At 48.9% G+C, this 18,763-nt stretch overlaps 6 protein-coding genes across 6 annotated transcripts; 2 read left to right on the top strand and 4 right to left on the bottom strand.

The window, feature by feature from the left end:
* Positions 1-1,203: 1,203 nt before the first annotated feature.
* On the bottom strand, positions 1,204-2,664 carry K444DRAFT_642608 (Zinc/iron permease; the record flags this gene model as incomplete). The annotated part of the gene is made up of 3 exons (XM_024884760.1): positions 1,204-2,357; positions 2,410-2,571; positions 2,637-2,664. The coding sequence occupies 3 exons, from the start codon at positions 2,662-2,664 to the stop codon at positions 1,204-1,206; spliced, it is 1,344 nt and encodes a 447-aa protein (XP_024738535.1).
* Positions 2,665-3,408: 744 nt separating this feature from the next.
* K444DRAFT_374839 (uncharacterized protein) lies at positions 3,409-5,034 on the top strand. Its single transcript, XM_024872307.1, has 5 exons — positions 3,409-3,905; positions 3,968-4,030; positions 4,130-4,359; positions 4,407-4,561; positions 4,689-5,034. The coding sequence occupies exons 1-5, from the start codon at positions 3,693-3,695 to the stop codon at positions 4,928-4,930; spliced, it is 903 nt and encodes a 300-aa protein (XP_024738534.1). The 5' UTR covers positions 3,409-3,692; the 3' UTR covers positions 4,931-5,034.
* Positions 5,035-5,642: 608 nt separating this feature from the next.
* Positions 5,643-6,553, top strand: K444DRAFT_628645 (uncharacterized protein; the record flags this gene model as incomplete). Its single annotated transcript, XM_024882939.1, has 2 exons — positions 5,643-5,947; positions 6,031-6,553. The coding sequence occupies 2 exons, from the start codon at positions 5,643-5,645 to the stop codon at positions 6,551-6,553; spliced, it is 828 nt and encodes a 275-aa protein (XP_024738533.1).
* A 1,537-nt stretch (positions 6,554-8,090) lies between these two features.
* On the bottom strand, positions 8,091-9,260 carry K444DRAFT_526842 (uncharacterized protein; the record flags this gene model as incomplete). The annotated part of the gene is made up of 2 exons (XM_024874579.1): positions 8,091-9,038; positions 9,159-9,260. The coding sequence occupies 2 exons, from the start codon at positions 9,258-9,260 to the stop codon at positions 8,091-8,093; spliced, it is 1,050 nt and encodes a 349-aa protein (XP_024738532.1).
* Positions 9,261-12,511: 3,251 nt separating this feature from the next.
* On the bottom strand, positions 12,512-13,434 carry K444DRAFT_628643 (uncharacterized protein; the record flags this gene model as incomplete). The annotated part of the gene is made up of 2 exons (XM_024882938.1): positions 12,512-13,190; positions 13,244-13,434. The coding sequence occupies 2 exons, from the start codon at positions 13,432-13,434 to the stop codon at positions 12,512-12,514; spliced, it is 870 nt and encodes a 289-aa protein (XP_024738531.1).
* Positions 13,435-13,598: 164 nt separating this feature from the next.
* K444DRAFT_374721 (uncharacterized protein) lies at positions 13,599-17,652 on the bottom strand. The gene is made up of 4 exons (XM_024872306.1): positions 17,555-17,652; positions 17,254-17,503; positions 14,814-17,201; positions 13,599-14,758 (listed from the first exon to the last, which is right to left on the bottom strand). Exons 2-4 carry the CDS (start codon positions 17,314-17,316, stop codon positions 14,024-14,026), a joined length of 3,186 nt encoding a protein of 1,061 aa, XP_024738530.1. The 5' UTR covers positions 17,317-17,503; positions 17,555-17,652; the 3' UTR covers positions 13,599-14,023.
* Between the last annotated feature and the right edge of the window lie 1,111 nt (positions 17,653-18,763).

The raw sequence follows: 18,763 nt of genomic DNA, 5'->3' as shown, positions 1-18,763 counted from the left end.
TCGATAATAGAAGACACTTATTCGAGAAGCATTAGATCTAACAAGGAAATTTCAACGATGCCTCTCATAGCATGGCGGAACAAGAGAGGAACGCTTTAACGTCTGTCATTACAAAATGCTCTTTGTTCACAGCAATATGATTTGAGCTTTTAGCCAGCTCAGAGCAAGTGTCTCTCCTCGAACAAAAACTGCCATTGCTTGAAGAAAAGAACATCGCTTGTGAAAGGTATCGTGCCTTCGTAGAGATAAATCGAGACACTTCTCTCTTCGCTTCTATCTTCCATATTCTCCATCACCACAATCATGTTGGCAGAATCAGTAATTACGTATTGCTTGACTCCTAGGTTGTTCGTTTGCACGATCTCGCCATAGGTTTTTAGGATCACTCGGTCTGTATCTTCGGAGTCTCCTCTATTGATAATTTTGAATCTTTTCAGGGATAGGTCGATACCGAGGAGGGGATCCCAATGCCAGTATCTGGCGAGTATAGAGTAACCAGCTTTTCGAGCCGCGAGACTGTACGATGACTCCTTGATGACACAGGAAAGGAAGTATATGAGGGTTGCAGATTGCCATTACGGAGAGGACGCCATATTTCACTGTGAAAGCTTGGAACATGTTGAATCGATGAGCAGACTGATTTTCGTGCAGTGGGGTAAGTGCTCAGAAAATTGCGAGAACGTGAGACGAATGTATGCAATGAAAAGCGACGGTCTCTATCATATACCTTCTATTTTAAACTTCGGCCCAATGCGGTAGGCGGGTTGGTGTGAACTGGTAGTCAGATTTATACCAACACTTGAAACCATCTGACAGGTCTGCAAGGGCAGGATAAGCTCAATCGAATCGCACGTCTTGCTCGTATTCAGTTGGTCTGTTTCGGGATTAGCCAGGAGACTCTCATAAGCAGATATAGGCACTTTACAAGGGAAGCATACATGCAAGCAATGCAAACATATTGCAGATCAAGGATAGCCGGATAATCAAAGAATGTCGCAGGTCCCATAACTTATGGGACGAGACTTGATACAACAAGATGATTAGCTTGCAGAGCGTGGAGAACAAGATATGTACAAATTCTCTGTGCAGTGATGTTGTCAGATATCAGCAGACCTGCAACTTAAAACTCATCGTCTATCTCCAAGCATTTAAACGCCTCCCATGCATGACCCATATGATTTAAATCCCATCAGACCTATATATTCAAGCCCAAGCCCCCACTAACGCCATCAGTGTAGCGCCTCCAATTACGGCGCAAAAAGCTTCCAACCTCCTTCGTCCCTTCAGAATTCCATAACTTTTATCGCTCAAAAAATCTTCGGCAAGCAATTGAACAAGGCCTGCGAAGAGAAGGAGTCCCGAAGAAATCCCATTCATAAAGCCAACCATTAATAAACCCGCTGCACTCTGTGGGTCATATAGATTATGCACGACCAAGCCAATTGCTTGGCCAATTGGTGTCGTAGTGCCATACGCAAGGACCATAATCCACGGTCTGGGGGAGTGATGTGGGAAATTGATGGCTGCTATTCGGGAGCCAAGCGCGAGCCCTTCGAAGGACTGATGGAAGGCGATTGCAATGAGGAAGACCACAAATGGAGGGCCTGTGGCAACTGAAACTGCCATCCCTATGAATATACTGTGGAAGAGAATACCCGCTTCGAGAAGTAGGCATTGTAGTATTTGTCGTTTTCGCTGCTCTTCTGGAGAGAGACCCGCTTTTGCCAGAGGAGCTGGTGCAGAATTCGTTCGAGACGGGGGACTGAAGGATTCCGTTGTTGGATCGAGCTCGTCGAGATCGAGATCTGAATCGTTTTCGTCATTCCCGTCGTGGTATTTGTCACCACCATGATCGCTAACATTCGGAGTTGCGACAGGAAGTGGTGAAAGTCCAGCAACCAGTCCTTCCGTTGCTTCCATGTCCTCCAAAGCTATATCTTTTGGTCGATTATTTAGACCTAATTTCCCCAATCTGCCATTGGCAATTTTCCTTGGGGGCTCTGCTGAACCATTAGTATGCTGAGAGTGGTCTTCTTCATCGCCTTCTGGAACAGAATCCCACGGCCCACCATGTGAGTGTGAATGTGAATGCCCCGCCCCTCGTGTTGTCAAGAACATCTCCAGCCCAACAACCACCAGCGCAGAGAACATTGCTATCAGTCCTGCGAGAGGGTGATATCCAAAGCTAAAGAAGTAGGGGAGGCATGGGTCGGTAAGGGATATGAAGGCCGTTGGGAGAAGATGGACGAAAGCTGTGGCAATCAAGACTCCTGTTCCGAAATGTTGTGATAGGAAGACGAATCTGCTAGGTCCGGCGGACTTAGATGATCGACGAGATATGAGGGGGAATCCGCAAGCTTGACAGACGTTAGCTAGTGAACCCAAAACAGCTAGGAGTTGCTAGCATACCAACTGTGCTCAACACCAATATGAGGATCAAGGCGAATACATGGGCGGCCGTGTTATAGCTTCCCTTAATTCCCGATCCGCACTGCGGCTTCGCAGAGCCCCCATCTCGTCTTGCCAACTCTGCGCGAAGGAAATCTGTCGATATGCTGGACCACGAGGGTACTGAGGCGTGTGTTAGCTACAAGTCCCTTGCTTGGAATGCGCCGGAGTGCCCGGTGGTTTCCTACCTGCGTTCGCAGCATCGCGATCGACCATCTTTACGTCCAGATTAAAACTTCGAGGAAAACCGCAATATCATTATGCTAGTCTTGATGGATTTCACATAACGTAAACGGACAAATTGCTTCTTTGAGGAGGCAAACTTTCTTTACGCCGAGAGGATGAATGTCGGGATAGTCCACGTTTCGATTGAACAGGACTAGCTTCCACGTGACAGCTTAACCTCATTCAAAAACTCTCAATCATTCTGTATCGTTTCTCACGTTAATTGTGCCCGAGGGCTCTTCATAGACCGTGTACCCAATAAGAAGCCTTGAGGAACTCTCTTCTCAGGGATATTGGACGCGTGATGAGAGAGCCACCCCTTCTACGTTTCGATGTGGTTGCGCATGTGAGCTGAGTTGAGCTCCGACCCCGGTTGCAAGAAGCCTGCGAGACAGTCTCGAGCAACATAGTGTATTTGCTTTGTAACTTGAGATAAACATCGCAACCCATTTTGATGTTCTGCTTTTCCCCAGTTCATTCAACAAGCCTCTTCGAACAGGACAAACGGGTTCTGTGAAGCCACTTAGACCGGAGTACTGGGGCCTGGACTTCCAGTTTGAAATTCTCTTCCTTCGAAGGAAAAAGGATCATATAGACAAACTGTCCCTATACCTTCTCTCCAGCAGCGAATGACTGTGTGTGGTCGATCTGGATTGCAATCTCACGCTGATATCATATCTTTGCTAGATGTCAAGCGGGAAAATACAAAACGGGACTTCAGATCTTTACAATGGCGAAATTAAGCACATTTGCAAGTGCAAATGTTCATGCCCTTGCCTGCGTTGTTGATGTCCTCGTGAATATCACGGAGTTTGAAGCCGAACTCGCCACTCGCAACTTCCATTTTCAAACTTCGTCGTTCGTCATGGAGCCTTTCGCAGTGACCCTCCATCAGGAGCAAATGAATCCCCACAACGACGTCGCGACTTCCTCATCCGGTCTGTCAAATTTTGGTGCAAGCAAGATGTTGCTCAATTTCCTTCCTGCAAAACGTCACCTCCAATCCAAGCTCCAGGAAAATGGACATTGAGAAAACAATCAAGCTTGGAAGCCCATCACTCTTACTGTATCACCACCCGCATACTTTAGCTAGCCTGGCGGCCAGGCTTTGTATCGAAATCGGGAAGTCCGCACATCCCGATGCAACGGCTCACATCATTCAAATCGAGGTCGTTCTGGACGAGAATGGGAACCTTCCGCTTGAATATCTCAACACCAATTCCAGCGGCGCGGTAAGTTCAAGTTCTGCACCAGGTTTCAGAGAACGCCGTGGACGAGCTGACTGTGGTGGCAGGTACCTGCCCTGATTCGACCTCCACCCGAAACGGCCATCAGCTCGAGCATTGACATTGTCGACGTGAGTAGTTGAACAGCAGTGTGCTTCCATTTCTAGATGTCTCCAAAATGGCCCCCATACTTCTCCAGTAGGCTTCGCTGACTTTCAATTTCCAATTAGTATTTTGCACAGAGAGATTTTCCGAGCCTGATTCCAACTGCCCACATGGACGAGATTGAGCCCTTGCTACGAAAAAGGGAGATATTTGAGCAAGATATCCTACTGCTTACATATTCAAGAACGCCGCTTGAGAGCTATCCTTTAATTGGTGATATTGTCTCTCAGGTGCGCGAACAAAGCTTCCGTGGAAACTACGAGTATCAAGTGGCACTGCCGAAGAAACTCAAGTTGTTAGTTTCCCTATGATTCAATTGGCCTATTATCTGACACCATGGAGGGAACGTGACGATATCCACCACGCTTTCGTGTTTCCAGAGTTGCATCAAGCAGAAGACAGAATCAAATCTTTCTTCGCCAAACTTTATATGATTCGGTTGAGGCACAAGAAAGCAGGCAGTATATGGTTATTTGGGACCCAGCACGGCACTGCGCGTAAGAATGCCTCGTCCCTTCCGCAGCATTAAGTTTCCGTGGCCCTAGGATCTTGAAGTGGCTTCTCCCGTCCCATTTTCTCTCAGGCATCTATTTCGGCAGAATGGACTGACGCTCCTTCCCCTAGTCGACGCCCATGCCGCTGTTTTGATACATCGTTTGCTCGACATCACGAGAGTAGAAATGATGCCAACGGAGTTGCTCTGGTGGGCACTCCCTATTTTTCGATCTCCCATGTGGCAAGAAATCTCCAAAGGGAAAGATACAATGGGTTGGGATGGGACGGAGTCGTTACGGGACAAGATGACTGTATCGGATACCGATGGAGCTTCGAATCTGCAAATGAAAGAAAAAAGTCGAGCCGAATAATGAGAGGTCGTGGTATTGGTTACAATCATGATTTAGCGAGGGCATACGGAGATACCCTGTTGACTGTCAGATCAATTTGTTGTGGGTTCGGGTGTGGCTGCATCCCGCCCGCAGCCCAACCAAAGTTGGGCCGCAACCGAATCACTTGAACGTCTTACCCCTTCGTTCGCACTCTTTCCCGCCATTCAAGCACGTTTCACTAGGTGAATGCTGAAGCGGATCGGAAATGTTGGGTTGGGCATGAACGATGTCGGGCATACACACAACCCGAAATGGAAAATTCTGCAGGCAAAGCTGCCACATCACGTTCCCCTGGGCATCCTCCGGGCTTGTGCGCGCTTCTATTGCACGAAATTTGCCATAGTCAGTCTTGTTTCAAACCCTAGTCTCCCAGCGGGGGCTGAACACCGAGAGCGGATATTTCAATAGGCTCATTTGCTTCCCTGACATTTGGCTGGGAAGGCTTTACACCTGTCAGGCTGTCCTCATCGTCAGACATTGAGGCAGACTCGGACACATCTTCTCATATTATACCAGAGAGGGTGCTGCTCTCACCGTTAACGACCTTTTCCAACAGCCTCCGCCTTCAGTCTCTTGCCCATGCCGTTTGAAAGGTAGCCGCAGCGAACCCAGGGCCGTTCCGTGGAAGTGTTTTCTCGTCATTTCCTCTCTCACCGTTGCATTCCACCTAAAGATCGTCGAAGCTCCAGGAATGGCCACGCATTATGGATATACAGATCCAACCCAAGGGCAATCTCCAGTTTCTCTTCATCCCTTTCTCCAAGAATCAAGGTCAGCCTGGCCGGCTCGGATGGATTTTGAGCGGACCCATCAGACCCAACAGATTTTCCACGCGTTTGAAGCACAGCCCATGAGCATCCCGAGAAGTCTAAGCCCTCAAGGAGCCTACGGAAGTCCTCGCATGACAAGTGGGCCTGAGATAATGATTGATGGTATTGCTGCACGACCTCCACCGCCGATCGAAAGGGACGTCTCAAATCTAGGGTCAATGAGCAGGTAGGCAATTTTCACTCGGTTGGAATAGAAGAGTGAAGGCTTCGGAGGCAAGATCCGAGGATACAGAAATCTGATGCCTGTAGGGAACTGGCCATTCATCACCATGATCATCCACTCCCAAGAGTCCCTCGCAGATCACCACCTACATGGGGAACGTCTCGCTATCGCCAACAACAAAACCAGCGATATCGACGCTTCAATCATCACCCTCCAACACTCCGTATCCCAGAGCCAAGTTACGACCCAAGGAGACAAACTGCCTACAGAGAAACAAGCCAAGACGCAAGAAGGAGATCACCCGATCCTCGTTACCCGCCCTCTCGGAACAGACCTTCTCCCCCTCTGTCATCCCGCTGGCCAGCCAATGCCCATGACCTCCGGCACTCCACCTCCATAAACTTCTCTCACTCTAGACGATATAGCCCATATCCACCCCCAGGCCACCGCAGACGGAGATCCTCGTCTGACAGACGGCGCCCTGAACGAAGGACTTCCAGCCCGGGATACCACCATCGCCCGGAACGGGAGAGGGAGCCTTCTTTCCAGCCTCGCCGGCAAGAGATTCGTGAGAGAGGCACACCTGGTGCGTCGGCTGTGAATGCTTGATGCGGTCGTTCCGTTGTCCTGAATAAAGCCAGGACGGCTACTTTACCATGCATAGGATCATGAGTGCCTTCAAGGTGAGGTGCTCGCCAATTACCCAGATATACCAGAGGACCCAGCCCCGGAATGCGCGAGTTGTTGTTATTATTTTGGATTTCGTCAGGCAAGGACCTGACTTCAGTTCCCCTTCTTCTCTTGGAATGGATCATTCTTATTCGTGCACCAGCACGCAGATCTGCGAGATGCTGGAATGGACCGTCTTCGTGAGCACCAGCTCCAACTTGCGTACCCCTTGAATCTTTCGGAAAGGAACCTTTCTATCAGCGCGCCTGCGCAGGAATTTCAGGATTTTCCCCATTCCCCTACTCGGATAGTGATTGGTGCAGAACTGCCACGTCGTGATTATTGGCCTTGTGGATGGATCTCTTTGTTATGATGAGGCTTGTTATGTGAGCGGAAAGAGGAAAGACAAACAATGGCATTTCCGAGGAGTTGAAAGATTCATTTGGGCGACATCCAAGGGTCGTCATTGCTGGAGTAATAATGGATTTCTGTTCAAGGGGTCGATTTTGATTTTTGATACAGTAGTGAGAAGTGAATGTTCCCATGTCCTTTGTACAAGGGCTCCCTTGTCGACTTCGAGCCCTCAAAGTCTTGCGAAAACCGGATTATATCTCAAGTTGTCGCACCCTCAAGGATATCCAAGTTGCCTTTTGGACTCCATTTCCTGTTTGTGCTTAGCAATTGTTTTCTTCTATACTTACCCAAGCCTACATTTATACCCTCCAGCCCAGATAGAGCTAACCTTCCCTTTCGTACTGCTGTGAGATATATGCTAGGACTTCAAGACGTCATGCAAGCTTCATGCGAGATCTCTCCAACACCTCTCTCGGCCAACAGGAATAGGACTTTCCGTGTACCAGTTTCGCGTCCTGTACTTCAATTCAAAGTGACAAAAGAAACAGAGCATGAGAACATTCACTTACCCAGCAGTCAGCATATTCTGGTGAAGTTTCCAGCCCCTTTTTCTTCACTGCTCTAGGCGAGGCACGTAGGTCTCCTAAGGGCCAGCTTTGAGGATATAGGCTGTATTGCACACTTTTAAACAGCCCTAGTTCAAGGCAATCTGTTGCCTATCGTATCAATGTTGGAAGTTCGACTGGTAATCTTCCAATGAGGATTTCTTTGACTACCTTGGAGGAGGGAATGTGGAATGTGATCCTGAGCGGTGGTTTAGGACCGTTGCTTACAGATTCCCGAAGTAGCTAGCATGGTCAGATGGTTGTGAATATTAGAAACCGAGATACACACTTCAAACAACGACTCCAACTCTAACCCGAGTTAGGAACCCGCTAATTAAACAATGAAAGTCGTCAATTACTCCCCCTTTCCCGCTCCCCGCTATACAGCCAAGTTTTTGACTTCCCGAAAAGAGTTTCTGTACAGTGCCTTTGACTTCGCTTTCCCAAAAATCAGGAAACCCATCTATCCCAATATTACACAAATCTCCATGATATACACCCCCTTCCTTTTCACGTCGTTACGTCGGCGGAATCGTCGTGCTCTCAATCATCCACGCATCCTCCGTGTTAAACCCCTGCAATCCACACCCCTTATGCCCACCCCACTTACTCTCATAGCTCTGAATCCCACACTGCACGACCCTCTCTAGATTCTCCGCAAACCCATGCGGCTCCCTATAAAACGGGTCTCCCTTGCCCCCTGTCTGCTGCCCCTGCCACGAATTCCGCTCATGCTTCGGACTCTTCTTCTCTTCCACCGCAGCCAAGATCTCCTTCAACATCCTGTCATACCCTTTCCCGGCCCGCTCATCCTCGTCCAGCGCATCGAGTTCCGCAGCCGTCTTTGGCGGGAAATTCGGGTCGATTTTCTTCCGGAATAAGAGCGAGGTGTTGATCGAGTTGCCCACGTCGCTTACGTTGCCGGCGTCGGCGGTCGCGAGCTTGATGTTCGACATCTTGATCCTTTCATGCATGTCGCAGTCCGCGGTGTAGTAACTGATGAACGTGTCCCAGCCCCCTAGATCAATGAACGCCTGCACATGATTTAATGCTAGCCAGTCGTAGGCGTAGAAGCGGATCGCCCAGTCCTTTTGGTCGCCGAGCCATTCCTTTGATAGTGTCTCGCGCAGGTGGTCTACGACACGCGAGTAGAAGGACCCTTTGGTGTTCTCGTCGGTGGTGATGATGACGTCCATGTGCGACCAGAAGAAGTAGTCCCAGCCGTTCTCGAGGGCGGTGAAGAGGTAGTATGTTTGCAGCTGGGAGAAGGTCAGGAGGGTGGGTGTGATGAGGACGTTGACGCCGAAAAGGTCGAGGCGCGTATGGTTTAGGAAGAACGGGTTTTGCAGGGAGAGGAGGCCATTCTTGTTCGAGTGGAGTGTGCCGGTATTCTCGACGACGTAGATGTCTTCTGGTGGCCAGCCGGCGGTTATGTAGGAGAGGACGACTTGTTGGAGCATGGGCCACTGTGGAGAGGGGAGGGGAGATCAGCATTGTTTGCGCAATAGGCTGAATGCTTGGACTATGGATTGGGAGCTGGGGAAGACTTCTAATTGAGTAATAAGGGAAAATCGGGATGTGCATACAGTTCGCGTAAAGCCAATGAACAGTGGAGTCTTCTCCTTGACATGCGTAGCAGGTGGCCGATTCCAAGACGGGATCTTTGGGAAATCTTTGCGACTCTGCATCGAATTGCCCCATGGGAAGTTATCCTCAATCGGGGGGTACGTCTTCTCCTTGGAAAAGTTCTTGTAGGTCTTCCCGTCCTTCACCACCTTGCCATCCTTATTAATCCCATCCTTCACCTCTGCCTCTGCCTCTTTCTCTGGCGGAGGAGGATTGTTCTGGCCCACAGGCGCAACGACGCTTGACGGGTCTGAGACATGCGTCCCCAGGAAGTACAGCGAGAAGAGAATGCACAAGGCTACCCAGAACGATAGCCCGCTCCAAAAGCGCCTGGGAATCATTGCGACAGGTGTGCATTTGCTGGGGATGGAAGTAAAGAAAAAAACCGCGACGTCCGCGACTCCTGAGTGACTGCCACCTGAACGCGGCACGGCAGGTTAATGCTCCGTCAGCTCCTTGGCTGCGCCCGATCACCGTAAACCTCGTATTATTAACCGAGATCCCTAGTCAATGCACACCCCAAGCGAATGCACACCTCACAAAATATTACCCCTCCATCTTCAAAATTCGATAAAATGGTCAGCGAACAAGATATTGAGAAAGCGATTAATGCGCTAGATAGGTAATTGATCCCTAATTACAGTCAAGTGGCCAGGGATTTTGGTATTAAGCATATAACCCTCATGCGAAGGCATAAAGGCATATGTGCCTCTAGACAAGAAGCAACCTCCCTCTACCACAAACTCCTTACCGATACGCAAGAAGAGGCTTTAATTAGTCAAATCAACAAGCTTATAGTCCGTAGACTTCCTCCTACCTCGCAGATTATCAGAAACCTTGCAGAGGAGATTATTGGCTACGATATGAGCAAGAATTAGACAGCTGGTTTTGTTCACCGGCACTCATCTCGCCTGAAGAGCCTTTATTTACGCAATATTAACAATTTGCGGATAAAATCGGAATATGGGCCCCATATCCAGTTCTTCTTTGATTTGGTAGCGTTTAATTTTAGTGTTTCCCCCATATTTTTGCTTACTTTGTGGATAAAATGGCTAATATTCCTCTCCCCTACTTAATTAATTAAAGCAATCGAAGATTATAATATTATGGCAGAAAACATATATAATTGGGACGAGAAGGGTTTTTTGATTGGAATTACACGTATGATAAAGCGCATAATAACGAAAGAAGCATATGATAGTGGGAAAATTACTAAAGCAAAGCAGGATGGCTCGCGAGAGTTTATTAGCTTACTTGCTTCCATTTATGCGGATAGTACAAAGATTTCACCGGCTCTCATTTACAAAGGAACTTCTGGGGACCTTTAGGATACTTGGTTAGACGATTTAAAAGAGAGGGAATATACTTGGTTTATGTCTAGTGCGAATGGGTGGTTATCTAATGCCCTGGGCCTGGCATACCTTACCCAAGTTTTTGATCCTGCTACCCGTGCGAAAGCAGGGCGTGGAAGGAGGCTTTTGATCGTGGATGGGCACTCTAGCCACGTTAATATGGAGTTTATTCGGACATGCGATCGGCTTAAAATTCTGCTTCTTATTTTACCCCCGCATTTAATATACCGTCTTTAACCTTTGGATATGGGCTGTTTTTTACCACTTTCTACTTGCTATTCTACCGAGATTAATAGGGTTTTGAATGCTAGCGAGGGTATTACTTGCTTGACAAAAAGGACATTTTGGTCTATTTTCAAGCCTGCTTGGGACAAAAGTATGTCTGAATCGAACATTTTATCCGCTTGGAAGAAGACGGGTATATGGCCCTACTAACCATCGATTATCTTGTTAGCTATCGCTTCACTAAGACCGCAAACTCCTCCTGAAGCTTCTCCTGATATAATTTCAACTTCTTATACTGCGAAACGCATACGGTAATTCTCAAAAATACACGCAAAAAACCCGTCTAAGGTTGCTTTTCGCAAGCTCACTAAAGCGAACGAGACGAATGCTACAAAGGCTTCTATTACAGAGCACCGTACAGAGAGTTTGAAGAAAGCTTTATAGCTTGAAAAGAAAAAGAGACATCGTGGGAAAAAGCTCAATTTGACAGGAGAGCCATCAGGAAAGGCCCAGTTCTTTGGAACAGCTGAAGTACTAGCTGTAGTAGCACGTGAGGATGCGAGGGTTACACAGGCAGAACAAGATAAATTAGATAAGCAAAAGGCAAAGGAGGATGCAAAGATTACTAAGGCTATAGATAATGCCTTGAAAAAGCAGGAGAAAGAGTTGGAGAGGCTTAGGAAAGCGGAGGAAAAAGTAATTGCTGATCAAGTAAAGAAGGAGAAGCATAAATTAGAGGTTTTGGAAAGGGCAGCAGCTAGAAAGGCGGCTACTGTAGCTAGAAATGCTGCTAAAAAAGCCAAACCCTCTCGTATAGTAATATTGAGGGTAGGGTCTTCGATTTTATCGAATTTAGGGGCTCAGGAAGCGGTAATAGTGGAGGAGGACGATTCTGAAGCTATAGGGGTGGTGCAGACCTCCCGATCGGGAAGGGAGATTATTCTACCACAACGCCTTAGAAAATGAAAAATCCTGATTAGCCAACTTAATGCGCCTAGTTCAATTGCTTTATATTTTTAATTTTAGGCCGATTGATTATGTGGTTATTTAATAATTAATTAATTAAGCTCGAGGTCGGCTGAAAATTTGGGGTGTGCATTCGCTTGGGGTGTGCATTGACTAGGGATCTCGGTTATGGTGCAGCCCTTGCAGGAGGCTTCGCGGGATGCCAGCCGCCGGGGTCTGAGAGCATGCTGAGCCAATAATGAGGGGCTCTCTGCTGACGCTGACCCCTGGTGATATGGATCGTGTAACCTTACAGGAATACAGGAATAATTTGCTTGTATTATAACCAATCCTAGAAGATTTACCCTTCTGGTGTTTGCTATTTACATAGTTAAAGACGAGGCGGCATTCCTCACGAGACGAAGGACACTCTCCACCTCCACATGTGGCTGGCACCCTCGCCTATCCAGAGACAGACCAACGGAATACAACCCCTGTCGGCAATTCATCCGCATCAACTCCATCACCTAAACTCCAACTTGGAGGTTCCTCCTCGTGGCACCGTATGGCCCGGGAACCTTACTGGTTGACTCGGGTTTCCACACCGAGGCCCGCAAAATGTCAAAAACGTTCAGCCTCTCTCTCCACTTTACCAGCCCCTTTAATCTGAGCCACGCGAGAAGCGAGTCCCTGTAGCCACGCCACGGCCCGCAAGCCCTGGTGTCAAGCCCAGCCTCAACTGTCATTTCCAGCTTTTTTCCCCCTCCAACTTCAAGAAGTCAGCAACGTTGTCAATCTCCAGTCGTTCTCTTCAAAGAACTAACTGCCAGAGGAATCAATGCAGTCGTTGTAACCGTCGTCACTGCATCGCCACCGACAACAGTCTTCGTCACAATCTCAACCCCGTTCTCAAGTCTGGCATTTGCAGAAGCTTCAAGCGTGGTGGTGGTCGTTCCGTCTTTCGAAGTGGTGATGACTACCTTGATACCATTTCCGTCTTGCCCTCTCTTAGTCCCATCACTGCCTTCTCCCGCTACCGCTTGATTCTTACCCGTCACTCCTGAAAGTATCGCCTGTCTCAAAGAATCATCAGCGCCAGAGCAATCCGACCCCTCCGAACAAACAGTCGAAGACCCCTCCGTCTCCCAACGATGCTCGACCCCCGACCATCCAAGGAACCTGACTCGTTTCCGCTGACGATTATAATCCTCGACTTCTTTCCATAACACCCTCTTGGGTAAGCAAGATGATGGACCCCAGGGACTGGAGAAAGAGGGGATGCTATCTTTTGATATCTTGTTCTTGCTCTTTCCGTCTTCTTCATCAGAGTTTCCTTTTCTCTTGCCAACTTTCTTTTTTTCCTCTTCGTTGAGTGGCAAAGAGGAGTGAACGCTGCACCCTGCATGCCGTGCTCCGCAGCGAGCGAGATTGCGTTGCGTCTCTTGCAAATTCATAGCTTCAGTAAAGAATCTGAACGGCGAGTTGGAGTGAGGAAACGACTTATTTCTCGCCGGTAGTGGTACAGATCGCGGCTCTGGGGAATTTGCAAATGGCTTGCGTTGATCCTGAGAAGTTTTGGCATCGGAGGTACAGGAGTAAGTCGACGCTCGTCCACTGCTCCGAGAGTAGCTGGCGAATTGGTCGGATTGCTGGGCTCGGGACTAGTCACACCGATCGCTGGTACCGGGTCTCCAAGGGGAGTAGACGATGACATGTTGAGGCGGTGCTCGCTCTAGCTTTTGTGAGAGCAAGGAACATATGTACTAGATAGTCGTCCGATCAACTGGCAAACCTAGTTTGCCACTCCGACACCGAAAGCTAAGCTGCGAGTGGGGCTATATGAATGACCTAAGCCGGGTGAAGCCGGGTGAGTAGTGACTGTGTCGCGGGACTAAAGGAGCGGGTTTTAGTTTCGATGTAAGTACACAATGCCTAAATGGCTGCTTGCTTATTATCAACTGGCTCCTATTAGCCACTTGCATCTCCGGGATTAACTGCCCAATTATAGATTAGAAAATGCCCCCTTGCCCGTTGCGCGAAGGATCATTTAGATGGTGGCTCCCAACTGCTTACAGAGCCTCATACAGCTGGTAAGCTTCCTCGATCCGAAACCGCGCGCTTTGCGATTCGTCGTCCCAAGCGGTCACCGATAGCCAGATAAAACAATCTGCAGTCAATGAGAGGATATATGTTATAGCCGATAGGACCAACCATGCGAAAGCCAGAAATGCGCCTCGATGGTTTGCTGTAGGTGTCCGTGTACCCAAAATGCAAAAGCAAGAAGGTGACTGCTGAACCCAAGCTCACCAATCCTCCTCCTCTTCCCCCTTGGGAGTGAACCAACCTGGAACAGTCACCAAGATGACAAACTCCTTCAAATCCGGCATGTAAGCCTTCGCCTTCTCATACTGCGTCTTGACATCCTTTCTCATATAATTGAAGTGATCTTCATTCCCTCTCAACACCTCCGTCGCTTTCGGCACCGGCATCGCATCCTTGAAGGTGAACTTCAAGCAAGGCGGGCCGTGGGGACCGCCACATCCGGTCTGTGTCGAGAACCAGGAGAAGAATTCCTTGGTGTCGACTTTCGGTCTGAGAACGGATTTGTCGAAGGGAGCGCTGAACTTCCCCGCACCGTCTATCTGGAGTCGAGCGATGATTTCGACGGAAGAGGTACAGTTGGCTTTAGTTGAGGTGTTTGAGTTTGTGGATTGTGGGGTTTCCGGCTTTGGGTTGGGTTGTAGGGAATGCTGAGCAGACGCAGGTGTCCGTCGCTTGTAGTAAAGAACTACTGCATCTCCGTGGATCATGCAGGTTTGCTTTGCTTGTATGTTGATTTCTTGGTATCCATCTCCGGTTTCATTTTGTCCCGTTATGACATTTTGCGTGATGAAGCCTTTTCCTGTGACCGTCACCAAGCCCTTGCCGCTATTCTTGTCGACTATAGCTCCGCACACTTCTGCTCCAGTCTTGTAAGGCAATTTGTCGTGGACGGTTGACTCTTCACCGAAAACTTCCATGTCATTTCTTCCAACAAGCTTCAAACTGTTAGTATCGCTGTGGATAATCAGGAACGGGATTTGGACGCCTTACAAGTGAATTGGCATGATACCGGAGCATCGTCTTGTCCCACAATGTTCGATTCACATTGACTGGAGGTCCAGGCGGTCCATGAATGTACTCAGAAGGGCGAGGAACCCGATTGCTGCAGCTGCTGGCACCGATGATGGAGGATTTTCCAGTCGACTGATTAGTGGCAGGTGCTGTTGAGCGTCTGATAGCTCCACCCTTCACCTCTTTGACCTCCTTTATATTCAAAATATGCTCAATATTGCTCGTCCTACCTGTCGAATTTGAGAGCGGGGGCTCAGCCGGTCGAGGGGAAGAGGTTGCTGCAAGGAGCGTCTGAGGTTCTGCTACGACCATTATATTCTCAAGACTTGTGACAGCAGAATTTCGAGGTGGTGTGCTTGTTGAATTGACTGAATTCCAGGTCGATGGCTGAGATGGGAGATTTGCGCCATGAGAAGGAAAGGGCGAGATCGAAACTTGGAACAAGGATGGACCATTGTTCAGATTTGACGCCACCCAGAATAGATCCCAGACGTATTGTTTCAGTGTCCGAAAGTAATTCAGATTACCTTTTGGAACCACATATACTTTCTCCGTTCGCCGTTGGGCATTTACTAGTTCAAATCTCAAAGGTCCAATCTCGGTCGATCCAGTTGTTTCTTCGTACCATTTGTAAAAATCAGGCAGGCTTTGCCACATGATAACACCGATAGGGTAGACGCAATGCGCGGCGGATGGTTGGATAGGCGGTGTGATGACTCTGGCATTCTTTGTAAATTGTTCGATGAACGACTGGACGTCGGCGGTGGGCATCCTGCTTTCTGCGCGATTATCAATCGTGAACACCACAGCAGGAGGTCGATATTTCTGCAATAGCTGAGGGGATGAGCCTGGCGGTGGGGTGATAGACGGTCTGGGAGGAAGTGTGTGATGAAATTTGGGAGGGATGTTTGCTAGTTGATTTATGAGCGGTGTTCTTGCACAAGGTTGAGCTGCATCCAGGCTCGGAAATACTGTTCGCGGTGTATGATCAAGGGACGGCAGTTCGCGTGGTGGCCCATTTGTGTTGCTGTCCTGCTTTGGGCTGTTGGTCAGGCTGATCTGGTCCGAAAGCCTAGTGGCAGGAGTGTTATCATTCAACTGACGCCGTCCAGCAGTAGTGATATTCGAAGGCTTTCTACCTCGTCGCTTCACAATCTTGCTGCCGGCATCTTGACCCCAGTCAGCTGATTCCGAGCTCAAGGCTGTTAAGTTTGACGAAAAGACGGTGTAACTTCCTGAAGGTGCTCCTCTCGTTATTCTCTCTTGCGCCCCCAAAGTAACTCTTTTTCTTGGGAGAGTCCCTGGGTCATCTGGAATCAAGACTATTGAGGCTGGCGAACGAGGTCCAGAATGAGACCTAGCACCTGTACCAACAATATCACAAGATGATGCAGCACTTGGTGATCGATGTCCCGAGTAATTCCCACCAATGCTCAATGTCTTCATTTGAGGGGAGTCCGCGTAAATTGAGTCTGATGAGACACGCCGGGAATCCAAGCTTTTTCGTTTAAGATTCGTGTCGACTGTTAGATCAGTAGAATGCTGCTGTAAACTACCAGCTGGTTCGGCCTGGCCTGGGCGGTGAACCATAGGTGTTTGTTGACTGTTCAGTTCCATATCCTGCTTGGTTTCGACAAGGTTTCTCGTGGAGTTAGATTCTTTCCTAGTTGGCAGCGGCGTTCGCTGCATCCGCTCAGCCAATGACGAGGGAGACTGTTTTTGGTCCCCTGAACGGAGTAGAGAAGGCACCTGAAAAGAAGTGCGTGATCTCGGGGATAAAGAGCAAGCGACCGAACTGTTCTCACTAGAATCTGATATGGATTTGGGGGTTGCAAGGTCAGGGCTTCGAGGTCCGTCACTGTGAAGACTCATCGAGTACTCGGAGCCAGACATGCAGAGCCTTTCGTGGGGCTCGTGAGCTGGGTTCGAATGGCGAATATCACCGTCACCGCGATCTTTGCTGGACGATGGCGCCACTGAGACAGACGGCGAAGAATGAGCTGCCCTCTCAAATGGTAATTTGTCGTCCCCGAGATAATCTTTGAAATTTGTCGCATCCGTCGTTGTCGATTCGCGCTTTCGTAGAGCTCTCTCACTCTTCCACTCCGTGCTATCGGACTTGTGATCCAATGCTCTCCGACTCAATTTGGAGATGATATTCGACTGGGGAACCGAACTATTAGAAACACACTCTGGCGAGAGACATTTTGCGACCTTCGATCGGAGGCTTTGATGGTTTTGTTCACGCACTGCGCTGTAGGCCACTATAATACAGCTCTCAAGGTCGTTACCCTCGGGGTTTGGGCGGGATTCGTGGCTCTTAACTCGCTTGCAATCAGAATAGATTGTTTCTTCATCAAAGGGCCTCTATTCAAAGGAGTCAGCAGTCAGCTCAACAATAACATGATAATCAGTTCACCTTTCCTGAGGAGTTGTCTTCGGAGAATGCACGTATAGCGGAAGTGGAACCGCTGCCCGACATCTTTTAATACATCATCAGATTCCGCCACAGAAGGGAGCTTCGGAGGTGCCGATCTGAACCTTCACTTCTCAACTATAAAGTCCAGAATTTGAGATTTTGCTGCGTTCCGTCTACCCTTTCAAGCTGTAGATAACAAGGTGGCGCCTTGGACCGAATTTTGGACGAGCCAGCCTCGTGGGATCAACTCCTGCGTTTATTGTCAGTTCACAGAAGTGAAACCAGGGCAAGGGGAAACTACTCCAAGCCGCGATGTCTTCACGACTCGAAAGTTTTCAATCTCCCGAGCTCCGAGAAGTCAACTAAGAGACACTTCTTGCAGATAAATTTCTTAGCACAGTACGGGGCAGTCTTCCTTCCGGTGCACAAAAGATCAGCAGCGAGGAAACCCAAATATTTAACAATGATCCCGGTCCACAATCATCGGCCGACAAGGAGGGCCAGATCGTTGGCTCGCAGGCCACCTCGATCCGAGACAACAAAGACAAATATGCAAACTCGAGGCAAATCATCGATGACCTCTGAATCTAGCAGGGGTTCGATAGCTAATATAATGCAGCAGAAAAACTGCCGCGTTAATTCGGATAAATGGCTGCATTTAGTGATTGGGAAGGTTTGTACGGCTCAGCATACATTTCCCACTCCTCGATTGGCGTTCTCGGGAGCAATAGGCCAATAGCACGGGCTGGCCAATTGGGCTTGTACCCCTGCAAGGAAGCCAGGACCGTGGCGCCCCTGAACTCGGAGAGTGTGCCCGAATTTCTTGACACTTGATACACAAGGCACTGCCGTTTGCAACATCAGTAGCAGGGGATTACGACTGAATCTCTTTGATAGGTGACAAAGTAACCGCATAGGAGACACTTCCCCCACGGACACACCATGATAGGTGACAAAGTGGCCGCATAGGAGATACTTCCCCCACGGGCACACCATGGAGGAGAATGGTACTTCGGCTCTCGTTTAGTTGCTAGTCAAAACAAGAAGAGACTGCTGACTCAGATGGGTGGAGCAAGACCCTGTGCCTCTGTATTAAGTTCTGGCAAAGACATTCTCTGTGCTCGTGTGTAGGATAAAAAAGACCCTACCCTGAAGTGTGTTTCTAGCACGTTCGCCTCCACAAAACTTTAAATTCTAGCTGTCTTATTCGTTAGTACCCCATCTTGCGGCGTCTGTGGATCCAGACAGGGCATGGGTTTATTTACTCAAGTCACCAAGTAGGTCAAGCGGCCTGCATACACATTCCCTTCGCAGCGCCACGATCGATCCATCAAATTGACTTCGTGAAACCTTGGCTCCTTCCGCCTTCCGGTTGGGAAGAACGAACCGGGACGGGGCGAGGCTGCTCGCGCAACTTTTGAGTGTATCTTCGTCCTCAACCGTCACGTAGCCCAAGCCTTTTTGTCTCGTCGGAACACAAACTCTGCTATCTTTTCCCACGGAGGACCTG

The sequence above is a fragment of the Hyaloscypha bicolor genome (genome assembly GCF_002865645.1).
Source record: "Hyaloscypha bicolor E unplaced genomic scaffold K444scaffold_56, whole genome shotgun sequence".
Classification (NCBI taxonomy): domain Eukaryota; kingdom Fungi; phylum Ascomycota; class Leotiomycetes; order Helotiales; family Hyaloscyphaceae; genus Hyaloscypha; species Hyaloscypha bicolor.
This window is presented reverse-complemented; position numbering and strand designations above follow the sequence as displayed.